Below are 15,970 nucleotides of genomic sequence, written 5' to 3'. Positions count from 1 at the left end.
ATGGCAATGCTGAATCCTTAACCCATTGAGCGAGGGCAGGGATTGAACCTGCATCCTCATAGTTATTAGTTGGGTTTATTACCACTGAGCCATGACGGGAACTCCAGTTTCCTGCAGTCTCTTCTGTTCTTTCTGCTCTTGGCTTTTCATCTTCTAGACTCTTCTTCCCTATTGCTCCTTTAAGGGAGAACCATCCACACAGGACCGTATGTGATTCCCTTCCAGGGGTGCCCGCCTCTGCCAAGGAGCTCCTGCTAATGGGTGGCACCCAATGGAAGTCACCTTCATGTAGGGGTAGACTTTGTGGCAGCTGGACCACCCGAAAGTCACTGCAACCTCCCCCTCGGAATCACGAGCCTTTCCTTCTGTCACTAATTAGGATTCCTTTGGGAGGTACTTTGGGGCTATATAAATATCCTGCTCCTCATCAAAGTTCGTTTGTTTGTCTTTTAGGGCCACATTCTTGGCATACGAGGTTCCCAGGCTAGGGGTCCAATTGCCGCTGTAGCTGCTGGCTGCCACCACAGCCACAGCAACGCCGGATCCTTAACCCACTGAGCAAGGCCAGGGATCGAACCCGCAACCTCATGGTTCCTAGTCGGATTCATTAACCACTGCGCCACGACGGGAACTCCTTGGCGTTCCATTTGAAATCCTCTCCATCTCCCCCCTCAGGTACAAAAAGAACTTGAAGGCCCTCTATGTCGTGCACCCCACCAACTTCATCAAAGTCCTGTGGAACATTCTCAGACCCCTCATCAGGTGCGGGGTGGGGGGTGGTCTCTGCGGGCCTCTCGCTGGGGTGGACACCGGTGTGTGTGTGGGGGGGGGTCCTATCTCGGCGGCGTCCGTGTCTTGGGTCCCCGCCCACCCCGTGGCTCTGATGGATCACGGAACTGGCGGTCATAGATAGGAGCCTGGCCCGTGCCCTTGGTGAGATTGGCAGCTGGTATTTTAAATCCCCCGTCGGCCCGAGCACCCGCGTCATGCACCCGTGTCGGGGTCCTGAGACTCCGGTTCAGTGACTCCCCACGCGGACTCGCAGAGCTCAGGCGAGCTGTCACAGTCACGGCTGAGGTTTTTACAGAGGAAGGACCCAGGTCGAGTCTGGGAAAGGCACGCGGTGGCCTGGGGGCAGCTGAGCCAGCCTCCCGCTGCCCTCTCTGGGGGAGGCGTGTGACCGCGCTCTGTCTTCCGGCCACGCCGGGCGGCGGGAGCGGTGGCGCTCGCCCTGGAAGCTCCGCCAAGCCTGGTGTCGGTCACTTGGGCGGCCCTGCCTTAGGTCACGTCGTTGGCACATGGGGTGACCCCAGACCCAGATGCAGAGACCTGTCATCAGCAAGACGTCCCAAGAGCACCGGGGCCACCTGCCGGGAGCCGGGCAGGGGTCGTCCTCTCTTTGGGATGAGCGAGGCTGGGCAGCCCCCAGGTGCCCAGCAGAAGGCCTGACAGTGCAGCCAAAGAGCCACAGCTCGCGTCTGCCTCCCCCCATCCTGCCTCTTCCCGAGGGACAATTTCTGCCTCGGCCTCACCGCTCACCGGGACGCAGAGCCGGGGTGGCGGGCCACACAGCACCTCCTCTTTCCCTCCATCATGACCGTGTGCGCACAGCACAAACTGTGCACGGTGCCACGTGACGGGGTGGACAGTGAAGAGACCCACAGACGTGGTTTTTGCACAGCGGCTCCAGCCCCAGTGGCCTGCGACGGGGAGGGGCTCCCTGTGCAGGAGCCCCGGCGCGGGGAGGGGGACGCTCGCGTGAGACTGGTGTAGGACTTCTGACCCGGGCCCTGGAGGACCAGTGCGTGTCATTTTAAGCCCTTTGTGATCATCTGTTACGGCGGCCACACGGCCCTCAAGCGCCTTGGCCCCCGAAGGCCACTTGCACAGCATTCGTACCGTGACCCCTCTTAGGACAGAGCGCCGCCGGATCCCAGATGGCTGTCCCAGGCCCAAAGCCACCTTCTGAGCCACCCTTCCCCCCCACCGCTCTCAGGGCCAAGTCTGGGACTTGAGAAGGACCCTCCTCCCGTGTCTGGAGGTGACAGCCCCCTCTGGGAGGGACCCTGGGCCCCCCCGGTCCCCCTTCAACACGCCAAGTCCTGAGCCCTGCAGATGCAAAAGCAGGTGTGTGTTTTCCAAGCTACACAGAATCAGCACCCTGAGGGTGGCTTCTCTGCGATGCCCTTCCTGGGAATTAATCCTGCTGCGACCCTCGGGCCAGCTGGAGAAGCCGTGGAAGGCTTAGGTGTGAACTGCTGCTGGAACTGAGGCTCCCGAGGAGGTGGTGCAGTCGAGGTCCGAGGGCTGCCCTGCCAGGACCTGAGCCCTTCCTTCCTGCCAGCTGCCCGCCTCAGCCCAGAGGGCCTGGCCGTGTGGCCCTGAGGGCTGCTCCCGAGATTCTCAGACCTGCAGGATCCGCTTGGAGAATTCCTGCAACAGCGGACCTGAGCCAGCTCCTGTTTATCACGGGGACTGAAGTCTGTGGCCAGGGGGCTCATTTCCTTTCGTTTGCAGTCCCTGCCGGCTTTCCCACCTGGGTGCCGGCGCCAGAGACAGGCACCCCCGGGGAGGTGCAGTTCCGTTCTTCTGCTGTGTGGTTGGACCAGGACCAACACGCTGGTGCCACAGCGGACAAGGCCAGAAAGCCAGCCCTGGCCACCCTCCTGCGAAAGGGCATAATTCAGATGTTCGTCAGGTTTCCTGGTGCTGGCGTTCCCCTGACAAGCTCTTAAGCTCTAAGAGTTCTAGAAACTCTCAAGTTCTTTCTGGAAAAACCCCACCTGCTCTTGGCTGTGTTGCAGTGTGGCCGTCCCAGTGCTGCGGTGGATCTGGAGCCAGACCTCCCGGGCTTGCCTGTGGGCTGCCCTTAACCATCCATCATCACCCTGGGCAATAGATGCGACCTCGGTCTGCCTCGGTTTCCCCTTGTGACTAACGAGGCCACTTCAATCATTCTGTCGCTCTAACAACCACTGACTTAATACCTGTGGGGTGTTTAGAGCAGGGTCTGCCTGGCACCAGCAAATGCTAATGTTGTTTAAAATTTTTATTATTTCGTGATTGATGAATTGCAGTATCTTATATACCAGGCACCCCTAAAACAATCCTATGAAGGCAGCTGTATTTTCCCTCTTCCAAAATGCTCAGAGAGCATGCTCAGAGAGGTTAAGGAGCTTGTCTGAGGTCACACAGCACATCGAGGTTTGCCTGGGATTCCTGGCAAACTCAAGCCTGTATGGTTCTGCCCCTTGTCCTGCCTCCGGCATAAACTTAAGCAGGTGCCACGAGAGGACTGCGGGGATCAGAGTTGGGGGTCTCAGGGCTTCCTCGCCTCTCAGCTGGCACGTGGCTGCCCACCTGAGCCCTGGAGTCCTCAGCTGACAGTGGGGGAAATGGACAAGCCCAGTGGCTCTCCACTGGCCACGCACTGCCCGAGTCCAGCCCTCTGGAGGTGGAGCCTGGCAATTCCACCCCACAGCCTCACTGGGGTCCCCCGAATGGGCTACCTAGAGGCCCATTCCTGCATCTGCAGAGTCTGGCGTCTGCCAAATGCCTGGCCGGCTGGAGGGGGACAGAGAGGCGCACAGAGAGGAAATTGAAGGGGGCTCTGCGTGGGCAGGAGTTGGCTCCACGGGTCTCCCTTTAGCTCTGGAGCTGACCCCACTGTCCCCGCAGTGCAGGTGGCTGGGGACTCAGTCTGACCCCCCCCTCAACCACTAGGGGGAGCCGGTGCCCGCGGCTCGACCTCCTGTGGGCTCTGGGCTCAAGCCTGGGCTCTGACGAAACAGCTGCTCTGGGATTACAGGGTGAGGAAGTTCTAGAACCTGCAGGCAGCTGACAATACTGTGTCGTGCTGGAGCAGTCTTGGTGCATCTCGTGTTAGGTGTTCTTAACACACACAAACACACACACAAAGGGACACAGGGAAGCCTTCGAGGCGATGGCTCTGCCCGTTACCTGACTGCAGTGTATACGCTTAGGTCCAAGCGCATCCAGTTGTGCACGTGAAATGCGTCCAGCTGCGTGTGCATCACGGTGACCTCAATGAAGCTACAAACCACGGAGCACTCGGGGTGGGCATTTATGGGGAGCAGGCCAGGCCCTGGCATTGAACTTCTGCCCCAGCCGGGTCTCCCGTTCTTCTCCCCACGGTGGGGAAACTGAGGCTGTGAAGGCTACCAGGTGTCAGGCCGTGGCCCGGCGTCTGTAAATAGCCTCGCTCTGCGTAGAGGAGCCCAGCGATCAAGGGACCTGCACCCTGCTCGCTCCATCGTGACCGTCCGGGGGGAGACCAGAGAGTGTCCTGCGTGGTCCCTGCAGTAACAAGGCGTTAGACGTGTCCCCATCCCACAGAGAGAGGGACAGGCATGTTCAGATGGGAAGCCACCACCGACCCCTGAACCCAGGCCCCTCCGCGTGCCCCTCCCTGCCCCCTGGGCGCCAGGCTCCCAGCCCTGCTCGTCTCCATCTGTGCGAATTCACGGCAGATATTTATTTTTATGCAAATGAGACGCTCTGGAGGGTTTGGTGCCTCCGAGATTGTATGAAAGCAGAACATCTGCAGACGTGCGTGGCTTCAATTATGTTCTGGGGTTTAGGTTGTGTCAGCATTTACATTTTCTTAATACGAGAAACGCCAGCATTGTTCCTGCCGCCAGCCCCTCCCCCACCCCGGTGGGTTTGTATTTTTTTTTAAATTCTCTTGCATTTGCTTTGTCAGTCACAAGTTTGGGAAAAAGGTCACCTATTTCAACTATCTGAGCGAGCTCCACGAACACCTCAAATTCGACCAGCTGATCATCCCCCCAGAAGTTCAGCGGTGAGTGAGCCTGTCCCAGGGTTGGGGTGGGGGCGGACTCCGCCCTCCTGCTTCTGCCGGCCTCGTCCCATCCCCTTGAGGCCGAAGGCGTCATCTCCAGATGTGTGCCTGACCAGATCCGGGTCCAAAATCTGCGGCCTCGACAGAGATTCGCAGGGAAAGGGGCTGACCGCTCACTCTGAGCATCGAGCTGCGTTTCTCCCCCACCCTTGCAGAACTGGTTAGAAAAAATAAGCCACGGTGCCCACTGCCTTTGCTGCCTGGCTGTTTACTGGTTTTGCTTTTGAGCAGAGAATTAGGGGGATTCTCGGGCGTGTGGATGACGCCGTGTCTGGCATGAAATGTTTCCAACCCGTTGCAGGTGCTCTGGGGAGCGGCCCACCTGGCGCTTTAGGCTGAAAACTCAGATGTCTGCTGCCCTGTGGTCTTTTCTTTCTTTTCTTTTCTTTCTTTTCTTTCCTTCCTTCCTTGCTTCTTTCTTTCTTTCTTTGCTTATTTTTGGGCCGCACCCCCGGCATATGGAAGTTCCCAGGCTAGGGGTTGAATCAGAGCTGTCGCTGCCGGCCTACACCACAGCAGATCCAAACTACAGGTGCAACCTACGCCATAGCTCACGGCAACGCCAGATCCTTAACCCACTGAGGGAGGCCAGGGATTGAACCTGCATCCTCATGGATCTAGTCGGCATCATTACCACTGGGCCACAACGGGAACTCCCAGCTGCCCTGTTTTCTATGGCAGTAGCGCCCTCCTTGGATGGGCTCTCAGGTCAGGCCAGCTGGGCAGAGGGGGCCCTGGATGGTATGGGGTCGGTCCTGGCGCCACAGCTCCGGGGGGGCCCTGGCTGAGTGCTCTCTGCCCTTTGCATTTCCCTCTCTGGGGGGCTCGTGTGAGGGAGGAGTGGACGCCTTGAGCTCCCTCTGGGCACCAAGTCACATGCCAGGTGCTCAGGGTCGAGAGCTGTGTAGGGAGTGTCGGTAGTGGAGACATGAGTCAGTGACAACAGGAGCCCAAAGAGATGCTGAACCCAGTGGGGGAAGGGGTATCAGAGAAGGCTTCCTGGAAGAGGTGATTCCTGAAGTGAGCTTCAGAGGGCCGGTTGGCTAGATGGAGAAGCTGGGGAAGGGTGTTTCTAGCAGCAGGAAGCTCCCCATTGGCACGTGGGTAAAAGATTGGCCAGGGGTTGGCAGGAGAGCCTGGATGTTTGACAGAGGTTGGCTTACTCTTGCTGAGCCCCCCACGGCTACAGGGGATCGTGAGAGGGGGGGTGTGTCTGTGCGTGCGTGTGGAGACTGCGGTGTGGCCCAGGGGCCCGGAAGGATGCACTCGGGTGTCCCGCAGATCTTTGCAGGACTTGGACCCTGGCAGTGCCTGGAGGCAGCCGCTTGGGGCCCAAGGCTACCCCCCTGCGAGGTAACATCTGTGCTTCCATTGTGTCCGCAGGCATGACGAGAAGCTTCGGGACCTGCATGCGGGCAGGCCGCCCCCTCCTGCCAAGACGCCACCGCCGCGGCCCCCTCTGCCCACCCAGCAGTTTGGCGTCAGCCTGCAGTAGTAAGTGAGCTGGTGTGCAGTCTGCTCTTGTTCCCGGGGACCGCGGGCCGCCTCCGTGTGCCAGGGTGTTTAACCCCACGGGAGGACCAGTGTGAGCTTGTCACCGAGGCCGCCATGCGTGTGTGTGTCTGTGCGCCTGTGTGCACAAGACCCACCAGCGGGCAGAGAGGGACTCAGGGGCCTGGGGCCCTCCCCCAGCTTTCGTCACTACCACTCACTCGACACTTCTGGCCCCCGACCCTCCAGGCACAGCCGGGACCCCTCCCAACACCTTCCAGGTGAGGGGTGGCCCCTGTTCTGCACTGCAAGTCACACCCTTCAGGGGCCAGTGACAGAGGTGAGGTGGAGACGGCACTTCGCCAGTCTGCGTCCCTGAGTGACCACAGAGTGTCCCCTGCTGACACCCACACCAGTGCAGCCAGCAAACTTCCGTGGGCTCAGCTGCCAGGATTGGGGACTGTTGTTACCGCAATGTAACCCCCTTCCCGACTGACCCCACCTGTCTCAGCCACTTGACCTTGAACTCGCTCCCCCTCCCAGCTTGTTTCCTCCTTCCTAAAATCCATGCATTGGATGACGTGATACTTAGTTTGGAACTACTCCTTGTCAAAAATCCTGGGCCACCCGTCCAGGCCAACTTGGTCTCTTAAGACTCATCTTAGCGTTGCCTCTTCCAGGAAGCCTTCCGTGATGCTCTAGACTGCATACAGGGCCACCTGCCCTGCAGCCCCCATCTGAGTGGGCTGCTGTGGGGTGTCCCTCAGCTGTTTCCCCTGCTCATTGGCGAGCCCTTTGTCCATCCTATTCTCGGCTCAGGCACCGGGCACGGCACTATGGCACCTGTGAGGGAAGATGAAGGGGTTGTTTTAGCTGCACCCGTTGTTAGGCAGTTGTGTCTGAGCTGCAGAGGGAAACTGATCTAGAGGGAAACCGGGGCCTGGGTGGCGGGAGATCCGGGGGGTGGGGCAGTTTGCTGTTCATTTGTTGGTCCTTCCTTCCTTCCTTCCTTTTTTTCTTTCTTTCTTTCTTGTCCTTTTAGGGCTGCACCTGCAGCATTTGGAAGTTCCCAGGCTGGGGGTCAAATCAGAGCTGTAGCCGCCAGCCTGTGCCACAGCCACAGCAACGCCAGATCGGAGCCGTGTCTGCCACCTACCCCACAGCGCACAGCAACGCTGGGTCCTTAACCGAGCGGGGCCAGGGATCGCACCTGCTTCCTCCTGAATCCTAGTCGGATTCGTTCCCCCTGAGCCCTGACGGGAACTCTCGTTATTAGTCATTTCTCGTTAGGGACCTGCATGTGGCCTGTTTTTACATCAAAATCTGATGATCTTTAAGAACTTGTTGGATCTTGAAAGGCTGAAAGGTCAGGAACTGAGGAGGCTCTGGGTCGCCCAGGGCAGGTGGGAGTGGCACCTTGGGTGTGTCCGAGCTGCGAAAGAGGGACCATTGTTTTCCAGAATGTTCTGTGATGGTGGATAGGATTGGTACTGTTCTCATGCGACTCTTGAGGCTTGCAGGTGAGGCATGGAATTCCTAATTTTATTTAGCCTTAACTGATTTGAATTTAGATGGCCCCTGGCTGCCTGGTGGACAGCCCCACCCTAGACTGTGGGGTTTCTGCTCCCCTCCCTGACCAGACAGGCACCCGGCGGTGTCCCCTCAAAGGGGCTTTTGTGAGCCCTTAGTGAATATTGCGTGTGTTCAGATGGGATCTTCCAAAATACATCTGGTACAAAAGTTTACCAAACGGCACTTCCTCTTCCTTTTGTAAATATTGTGAAGACGTGCTGGTGTGACCCCCTCGTGTGTGTGTGTGTGTGTGTGTATGTGTGCGCGCGCGTGTGTGTGTGTGTGTGTGTGGTGGGAACAGCCCCCAGGAAGGTGGGGCCAGGAACACGCCTGCAGTGACCCCGGGTCCCTCTGGGGGGCGCTGGTGAGAACCTGGTTCTCAGAGGCGAGTTCTAGGGAGGCCCAGCCCGTAGGCCCAAGATTTTCACGCCACCTGTGACTCTTACCAAAGTTGCTGAGGCTTCTGCCCTCGGCTCTGTGCTTTCAGCCCATCGCTGAGGTTCACCGCGCTGCTCTGGGTGTGGTCTGAGACCGGGGATCCGGGGTGGTTGCGTGCGGCCGCTGGCCTGTCCATCCTCAGTCCCTTAATTCCGGGGACTCGCACTGCTTTCCCTGTGACCTGTTCTCCTGTTCAGAACTACTTCTGTCTCATCATTTAACAGCACCTTAAAAGTAAAAAAAACCAAAAAACAAAAACGGAGTTCCCGCTGTGGCTCAGCAGGCTAAGAACATGACGTAGTGTCCATGAGGATGTGGGTTCGATCCCTGGCCTTGCTCAGAGGGTTAAGGGTCTAGCTTTGCCACACACTGCGGCATAGGTCGCAGTTGCATCTCGGATCCGGTGTTACTGTGGCTGTGGGGTAGACCCCAGCGGTAGCTCTGATTCGACCCCTAGCTGGGGGGACGTCCATGTGCCACGGCTCTAAAAAGCAAAAAAAAAAAAAAAAAAAAAAGAGTGCAAATCCCCAAACTGAAAACTCACCCTGCTCATGGACTCCGGAAACCCGCCACCCAAGGACAGCGCGGGGGTGGTGGGCGGTGGGCGTGATTCTGGGGCCTGAGCCATTCTCCAGGGCACCTTTGGCCTTGTGTTTTGAGCAAGTGCCTGTGGTAAGGGGCCAAGGCAGCATTTGAACTCCAGAGCTGCCTGCACATCATCCAAGGCAAAGTTAGGCAAGCCCCTTATAACGGCTGTGGCCCAACCCTCGTCCAGGACCAGCTCTGACTGCACACCAGCTTCTCTGTCTTTAGGGCAGGCCCAGTGGCAGCGGGCAACCTTGGAAAAACATTCTCCATGTGCCACTGTAAGAGAGAATCCGTGCGGTTGCCTCTTTAAATTAATATTGTGTGCTGTTTCATTGCAAATGGCTATAATAAAATGGCAATAAACATATTAAATAAAGCACCCAATATGTAATTTGTTTGGACTATGAATGAATGAAAGTCATTAAAATTCATAAGCGAATCCTATTCACAAGAGCTAATTCGCTGAGTTAAGTTCAAAAGCACACCGTGGAAAGCTGTCACCTTGGAACAAGCTAATTAAGATGTTAAGGGGAAGTCAGAGCATCCAGGGGTCTTTGCCTGCTTGCCATCCCTAAAAAGGGACAGTACAGCCGCGTCTGGGCAGCTGTGGGGAAGCGGAAAAAGGAAGGGCCTCCTTAGTGTGGGGGAGGGGAGGCGGGCCACTTTGCAGCTTTGGGAAGTCACGCTTGTGACTTATCCCCGTCCCTGTAACTGGAAGTGAAACGCTGCCTTCAGCACCCTCCAGGGCCCCAGGGTCTTCACAGGGTGTGCAGACAATGTGCTTTGAGGGCTCTTATCCCACCTTCGAGGTCTCCTCCTCCAGGAAGCCTGCCCAGATGGCTCCACACAGTTGAAAAGACGATTCTTCACCCTGTTGAACTGCCCTGACCCCTTTGTAAAGAATTCACTGACCATAAATGTTAGGGGATCTTGTTTTGTTTTGTTTCTATGGCTGTACCTGCAGCATGTGGAAGTTCCCAGGCCAGGGATCAAATCTGAGCCACAGCAGCCAGGTTCTAAACCTGCTGCACCACAGTGGGAATCTGTAAGGGTTTATTTCTGGACTCTCAATCTTATTCATTGATTTGTATGCTAGTGCCACACGGTCTTTATTGCTGTAGCTTTTTTTTTTTTTTAATGGCCACACCCACAGCATATGGAAATTCCTGAGCCAGGGATTAAATCTAAATCCCTTTTTTTGCTTTTTAGGGCCGCACCCACAGCATATGGAGGTTCCCAGGCTAGGGATCGAATTGGAGCTACAGGTGCCTCCCTACACCACAGCCACAGACGTGGGATCTGAGCCACATCTGCCACCTACACCACAGCTCACGGCAACACTGGATCCTTAACCCACTGAGCGAGGCCAGGGATCGAACCTGCGTCCTCATGGATCCTAGTCGAGTTCGCTAACCACTGAGCCACGACGGGAACTCCTAGCATCTTTTTTAATTGACCAGCCCTCAGCCTAGGTCTCCTGGTTCTGCTCTTATGGCCATATCTTCTTACACCTCTGGGCCTTCTTCCGTATGTTTCCTTCCTTCTTTTGTCCTCTGCAAGCTCCTACACATCCCTCAAAACCCAGCTCAGATGTTATCCCATGTGGAGCCGTCCCCAAGCCCAGGTCTGCCCTGTAGCACGCGGCTCCCTCTGGTAGAGCGTTGAGATGATGCACTATTGTTTTTCCTGTTTCTGCCTCTCTTGAAGGCGAAAACCGGACCACCTCTCAGGCTGCGTCTCCCTCTCTCCCTGCACAGCATCTGGGTCCTTTGTTTTCATGGGGTGTGGAGAGGACCGGGGCTCTGAGTTTGTCATCCTCTCACGCTCAGGTAGAAACTGCTTTCTTTCCTCCCCTCAGCCTCAAAGACAAGAATCGAGGAGAACTCATCCCCCCTGTGATGCGGTCCACAGTGACGTACCTGAGAGAGAAAGGTAAGAGCTGCCTCCAGCCGGGGCAGGAGAGGGCTGCCAGCTACACTGAGCACCCCACAGGCCAGGGAGTTGAGGGAGCTGGAACTTGGGCAGGAGGGTAACCAGGATGGGTGTGGCTCAGGCACAGCGGCTCCAGCCATGGGCTCTGACCCAGCCTGTCTGAGTTTATGTCCTGGCTCCACTGTGTACTCGCTGTGTGTCTTCGGGCCAGTTGCTTACCTTCTCTGGGCCTCTGTTTCCTCGTCTGTCCAGTGGGGTTAACAGCAGTACCTGGATCACAGGGTGGTTGTGGGGCCTGAGTGAGTGGTGTGTGCACAGCACTGTGCACTGGACGCTCCCTCTAAAAGGGACCCCTTGGCACAAGAGAGAAGCTTGGTTTGTAGATGCCAATCCTTGGCTGGAGCGGAGGTGTGCTCAGTGACGTGTGGGGGCAGGGGGTGTGCGTGAAACCTGTGGCTCCTCTGAGACTCCCGAGGTCAGAGGTCAGATCCACAGGGAAGGTGCGTGGAGGCTGCTTTTACCCTGAGGACAGGAGGCTGGTTCTCCCAGAGCAGGGGCTGCCTGGGCACAGTGGCTCTGCAGGCGCAGGGGCTGCTGGGGTGGGTGCGTCAGACAGGAAGTGGGAACCAGCAGCCCTGGGCCCCTGGCGGTTGTCCCTGGTGTGCCCCAGGACCCACACGTTCCTCTGTTTTTGTGTGTGTCTTTTTTTTTTTTTGTCTTTTTGTTGTTGTTGTTGTTGTTGTTGCTATTTCTTTGGGCCGCTCCCGCGGCATATGGAGGTTCCCAGGCTAGGGGTCGAATCGGAGCTGTAGCCACTGGCCTACGCCAGAGCCACAGCAACGCGGGATCCGAGCCGCGTCTGCAACCTACACCAGGGCAACGCCGGATCGTTAACCCACTGAGCAAGGCCAGGGACCGAACCCGCCACCTCATGGTTCCTAGTCGGATTCATTAACCACTGCGCCACAACAGGAACTCCTTTGTGTGTCTTTTTTTTTTAAGGGGGCACCCAGGCATGTGAAAGTCCCCAGGTTGCGTCTGGGACCCACACCAGGGATCGAACCTGCGTCCTCATGGATACTAGTCAGGTTCTTAACCTGATGAGCCTCAACGGGAATTCCAGGGCCCTCACGTTCTATGAGACAACGGCTCTCGGGCTGGAGGATCTCCGCTTGTCATTTGGAGCCGTCTCTTCTTTGACATTTGTTTCTACTTTGTCGCTGGTACTTCCCATCCCGTTATGTTCAGGGATGAACAAAAACTAGTGTGTCGATAGTTTCACAGAAACATAAAAGGGTGTCTTCCTTTTTTTAATGGATTAATTCCCTTTATGTATTTTTTTAAAAATTAAACAAAACAGGATTTCCCATCGTGGCTCAGTAGAAATGAATCTGACAAGCATCCATGAGGACACAGGTTCGATCCCTGGCCTCACTCCATGGGTTGAGGATCCAGCATTGCTGTGAGCTCTGGTGTAGGTCGCAGATGCGGCTCGGATCTCACGTTGTTGTGGCTGTGGTGTAAGCCGGTGGCTACAGCTTCAGTTCAACCCTGAGCCTGGGAACCTCCATATGCCACAGGTGGGGCCCTAAGAAGACAAAAAACAAAAATTAAACAAAACAAAAACCAGCCCACAGAGGGACTCGGTATATATTTGGAATGAGTCACTTACTCACTGGGCACTCAGCTGAACCCAGCCCTGGTCCCGGCACTGGGGTTACCACGGAAACTGCAACACCCAGCCTCTGCCTTCCGGGACCCATGACTGTGACAACCACGCACGCACAGGGACCAGAGGAGCCAGTCACAGAGATCAGGGGAACCTGAGCTCTGACCCCTGGGCAGGAGTTTCCCATTCTGCATAAGAAATAGCCACAAACTGAGGGGCTTAAAACAGCGTGACTATTATTTCCAGTGTCTGGAGGTCAGAGGTCCCAGCACATGGGGGTTGGGTTTTCACTGAGCATCTCACAGGCCTAAACTCAAGGTGCTGGCCGGGCTGTGTTCCTTTCCGGAGGCTCTGGGAGAGAATCCACTTCCACGCTCACTCAGATCCTTGGTTCAGTTCCAGTTCTTTCCAGCCGTCCTTCTCAGAGGCCTCCTTCCTCCCTGGCTGTCAGCCAGGGGCCTCTTTTGGTTCCTAGAGGCCACCTGCCCTCCTTGCCATGTGGCCCCTCCCTGGACAAATTCCCGCACTTTGCATCCCTGCCCCCAAGCTCTGAGTCTGTGTTGCCAGGAAGAACCCAGTCCCTTTTAAGGGGCTCTCCTGATTAGGTCAGGCCCACCCCGGACAATCTTACCTCGAGGTCAGCTGCCTGGGACCTGAAGTCCAACTGCAAAGGGTCTTCACAGTAGCAGCTAGATTTGTATTTGATTGACTATCTGGGGCCATCTCACAAATCCGCCTGCTATAGTCTCTCAGCGAAAAAAGAGAGGGACCCACTTCTCAGGCAGAGGGAACAGCACATGCAAAGCTGGCGGTAGGAAGGAGCACGGGGCTGACTGGAGCCTGGATGGAGGCGATAGAGGGGCTTTGGGGTGGGAGAGTAGGCCCGTAGGAGCCGGACCCATCGGTCTGTGGGGGGGGTCTGTGGGCGGCTCTCCCAGGGCTGATGAAGGCGGGAAGGGCTGCAGGCAGGAGCTGCTGAGATCTGCGTGTGCAAGCTGAGCAGCTCACTCAGCTTCAGAGTGGAAAAGAGGAGGGGAGGGGCTGAGCGAGAGCTTGGGGGGGTCTGGGATCCAGAGCTGTCACGCAGAACTTGGAAATATTCTGTGTCGGCTCCCCAGAATGGGAGCCACTGGCCACTTGTGGCCGTCGCCTGATAAAGCACTTCATATGTGGCCTGGGGGTGGAGTGTAGGTAACTGGATTTTTCATTTCATTTAATTTTAATTAAACGCAGTAATTTTTAATAATTTTTAATTAATCATTTTTTCTATAAACTTTTAATTAATATGTTTTTTTCTTTTAAGGCCACACCTGCATCACGTGGCAGTTCCCAGGCTAAGGGTCGAATCTGAGCAGCCGCCACCTACACCACAGCCACTGCCCTATGGGATCTGAGCCACGTCTGCGACCTACACCACAGCTCACGGCAACACTGGATCCTTAACCCACTGGGTGAGGCCAGGGTTCTCATAGGTACAAGTCAGGTTTGGAACCCTCTGAGTCACAAGGAGAACTCCTAATTAAACAAGTTGAAATCATCACATCGGCTAGTGGCTACTGTGCTGCACAGGTCAGCTCTAGACGCTCACAGAAGAAAGGGTAGCAGCATGTCTGGGGCCGTCCTGGGGGCTGAGAACGTGCCTCAGGTCATCCCGTCCTTCCTTCCTGCAGCCCTGGAGGCAGGGGCTCGTGGCCTTCCTCTGCAGACCAGGCAGCTGAGGCTCAGAGAGGCTGAGTGCTTTCTCTGAGGTCACACAGCTGGCCCGAGGCAGCGATGGACCCACCCAGCTCTGTCCGCCTTACGTGTCCGTCTCTTCCACGCTCCCTTTCTGGGGCCCACAGAGGTGGGGTATCAGGTGGGGTGGGGGACTCTGGAAGGGTTTGATTTCAGAGGACTAAATACAGGTCGAGACAGAGGACAGTGTGTGGAAGACAAGCTAGGCTGGAGAGCGTTTCCTGTCGGCCACAGAGGGGTGGTGCACAGGCAGGGGGAGCCACGGAATGTTCTAGAAACCTGGTGTGCTGGAGGCTCTCTCCCTGCAGGACTCCGCACTGAGGGTCTGTTCCGGAGATCGGCCAGCGTCCAGACTGTCCGAGAGATCCAGCGGCTCTACAACCAAGGTGAATGGGTCCCTGGGGACCTTGACTCAGCCTCCCACCCAGCCTTCCGGGGCCTCACAGTGCCCCCCGGCCCCACCCCAGAGTAGCCCAGGGCTGGGGCAGCTGCGCCCCTGCTGAGTCCCACGCCCGGACCCCCAGCCTCCTGTGGCAGCCCTGTGTGCCGGGCACTGGGGCCCTGACCCCAGAGGGCTCTCATCCCCGGCGGGACCAGGCCCTATAGCAGGGCATCAATAGATCCCCCAGCCTCTGCCGGGCTCCCTGGAGAGGCAGGGGAGGCCGGGTGACACCCCTTTCCAGGAGAGGACAGAACCGCGCCCCGGACACGTGGCTCCAGCGTGAGGCTCTTTCCCCGGGACGTTTAAGCTGTTCTGGGCCAGAGCCCGTCTTAGAGCAGGAACCCCCAGCCCAGGGTCGGAGCTCAAACGGCCGGTGCTCCGTGTCCAGGGAAGCCTGTGAACTTTGACGACTACGGGGACCTCCACGTCCCTGCCGTCATCCTGAAGACCTTCCTGCGGGAGCTGCCCCAGCCGCTGCTCACCTTTGAGGCCTACGAGCAGATTCTCGGGATCACCAGTACGTGGCCACGGCGGGGGTGCCGCTGGGGGTGGGGACTGCCCGGCCTCGTCCTGTTCCCGTCGGGCACTGCGGGCCGGGGAGGGGGGCTGCCCCCCCCCGGACCCCTGTCGGCCTCAGCCAGGCCACCCCTGTCCGCGGTGGTGGGGACGCGGGGTCGGGGGTGTGTGTCAGGTGCTGCTGGGTCGGGGGCGGCGGAGGGCGTCTCTAGATTTGGGGCACATCGCCCTGGGCAGAGCGGTGCCCTAGAGGGACCACCTCCAGCACCTCAGTGTCCTCATCTCAAAGGGGGGACCCCCACCTGCTGCTAAAGAAAAAGCTACCCGTGACCTTGAAAGCCAAGTGAGGTGGCCTTTATTCGGGGGCGGGGGGTACCATAGATTGGGCTCAACTTCAGATCCAGGAACAAGAGGAGGGGATTCCAGCCAAGGAGCAAGTTGCGGGGAGGGGGGTGTCAGTGGATTACTGAGAGGAAGCATGAGGGGTGGGGCGTATTCTGGTTAAACTGACCCAACGGGTTCTTGCCACAGGCTGGCCAGGGGGTCCGACAGCCGCTGGGGGGTGAGGGGATGATATCAGATATCAGGGGTCGTCAGGGTTCTCGGCAACCTGACGCAGCAGGGTTCTTGGCACGGCTGGACGATGCCAAGACAACCATAGAAGCCTGGATGCCCAGGAGATACGGTGCGAGTGGCAGCTCTAGGA

General features: G+C 57.4%; 1 protein-coding gene across 3 annotated transcripts in view; it reads left to right on the top strand.

Annotated features, from left to right (window-relative positions):
- The window catches only part of ARHGAP8 (Rho GTPase activating protein 8), a 51,159-nt gene that overhangs the window by 32,045 nt on the left and 3,144 nt on the right, over nucleotides 1-15,970 (top strand). For all 3 annotated transcript variants that reach the window (XM_047786015.1, XM_047786016.1, XM_047786014.1), the window contains 6 exons: nucleotides 676-762; nucleotides 4,724-4,822; nucleotides 6,266-6,376; nucleotides 10,830-10,903; nucleotides 14,615-14,692; nucleotides 15,137-15,265. In XM_047786015.1, the coding sequence (XP_047641971.1) occupies nucleotides 676-762; nucleotides 4,724-4,822; nucleotides 6,266-6,376; nucleotides 10,830-10,903; nucleotides 14,615-14,692; nucleotides 15,137-15,265 (578 nt within the window). The remainder of the gene's footprint in view (nucleotides 1-675; nucleotides 763-4,723; nucleotides 4,823-6,265; nucleotides 6,377-10,829; nucleotides 10,904-14,614; nucleotides 14,693-15,136; nucleotides 15,266-15,970) is intronic.

This window comes from Phacochoerus africanus, chromosome 7 (assembly GCF_016906955.1).
Source record: "Phacochoerus africanus isolate WHEZ1 chromosome 7, ROS_Pafr_v1, whole genome shotgun sequence".
Taxonomy (NCBI): Eukaryota; Metazoa; Chordata; class Mammalia; order Artiodactyla; family Suidae; genus Phacochoerus; species Phacochoerus africanus.
The sequence above is the reverse complement of the archived record's forward strand: the minus strand, read 5'-3'. Positions and strand labels throughout refer to the sequence as shown.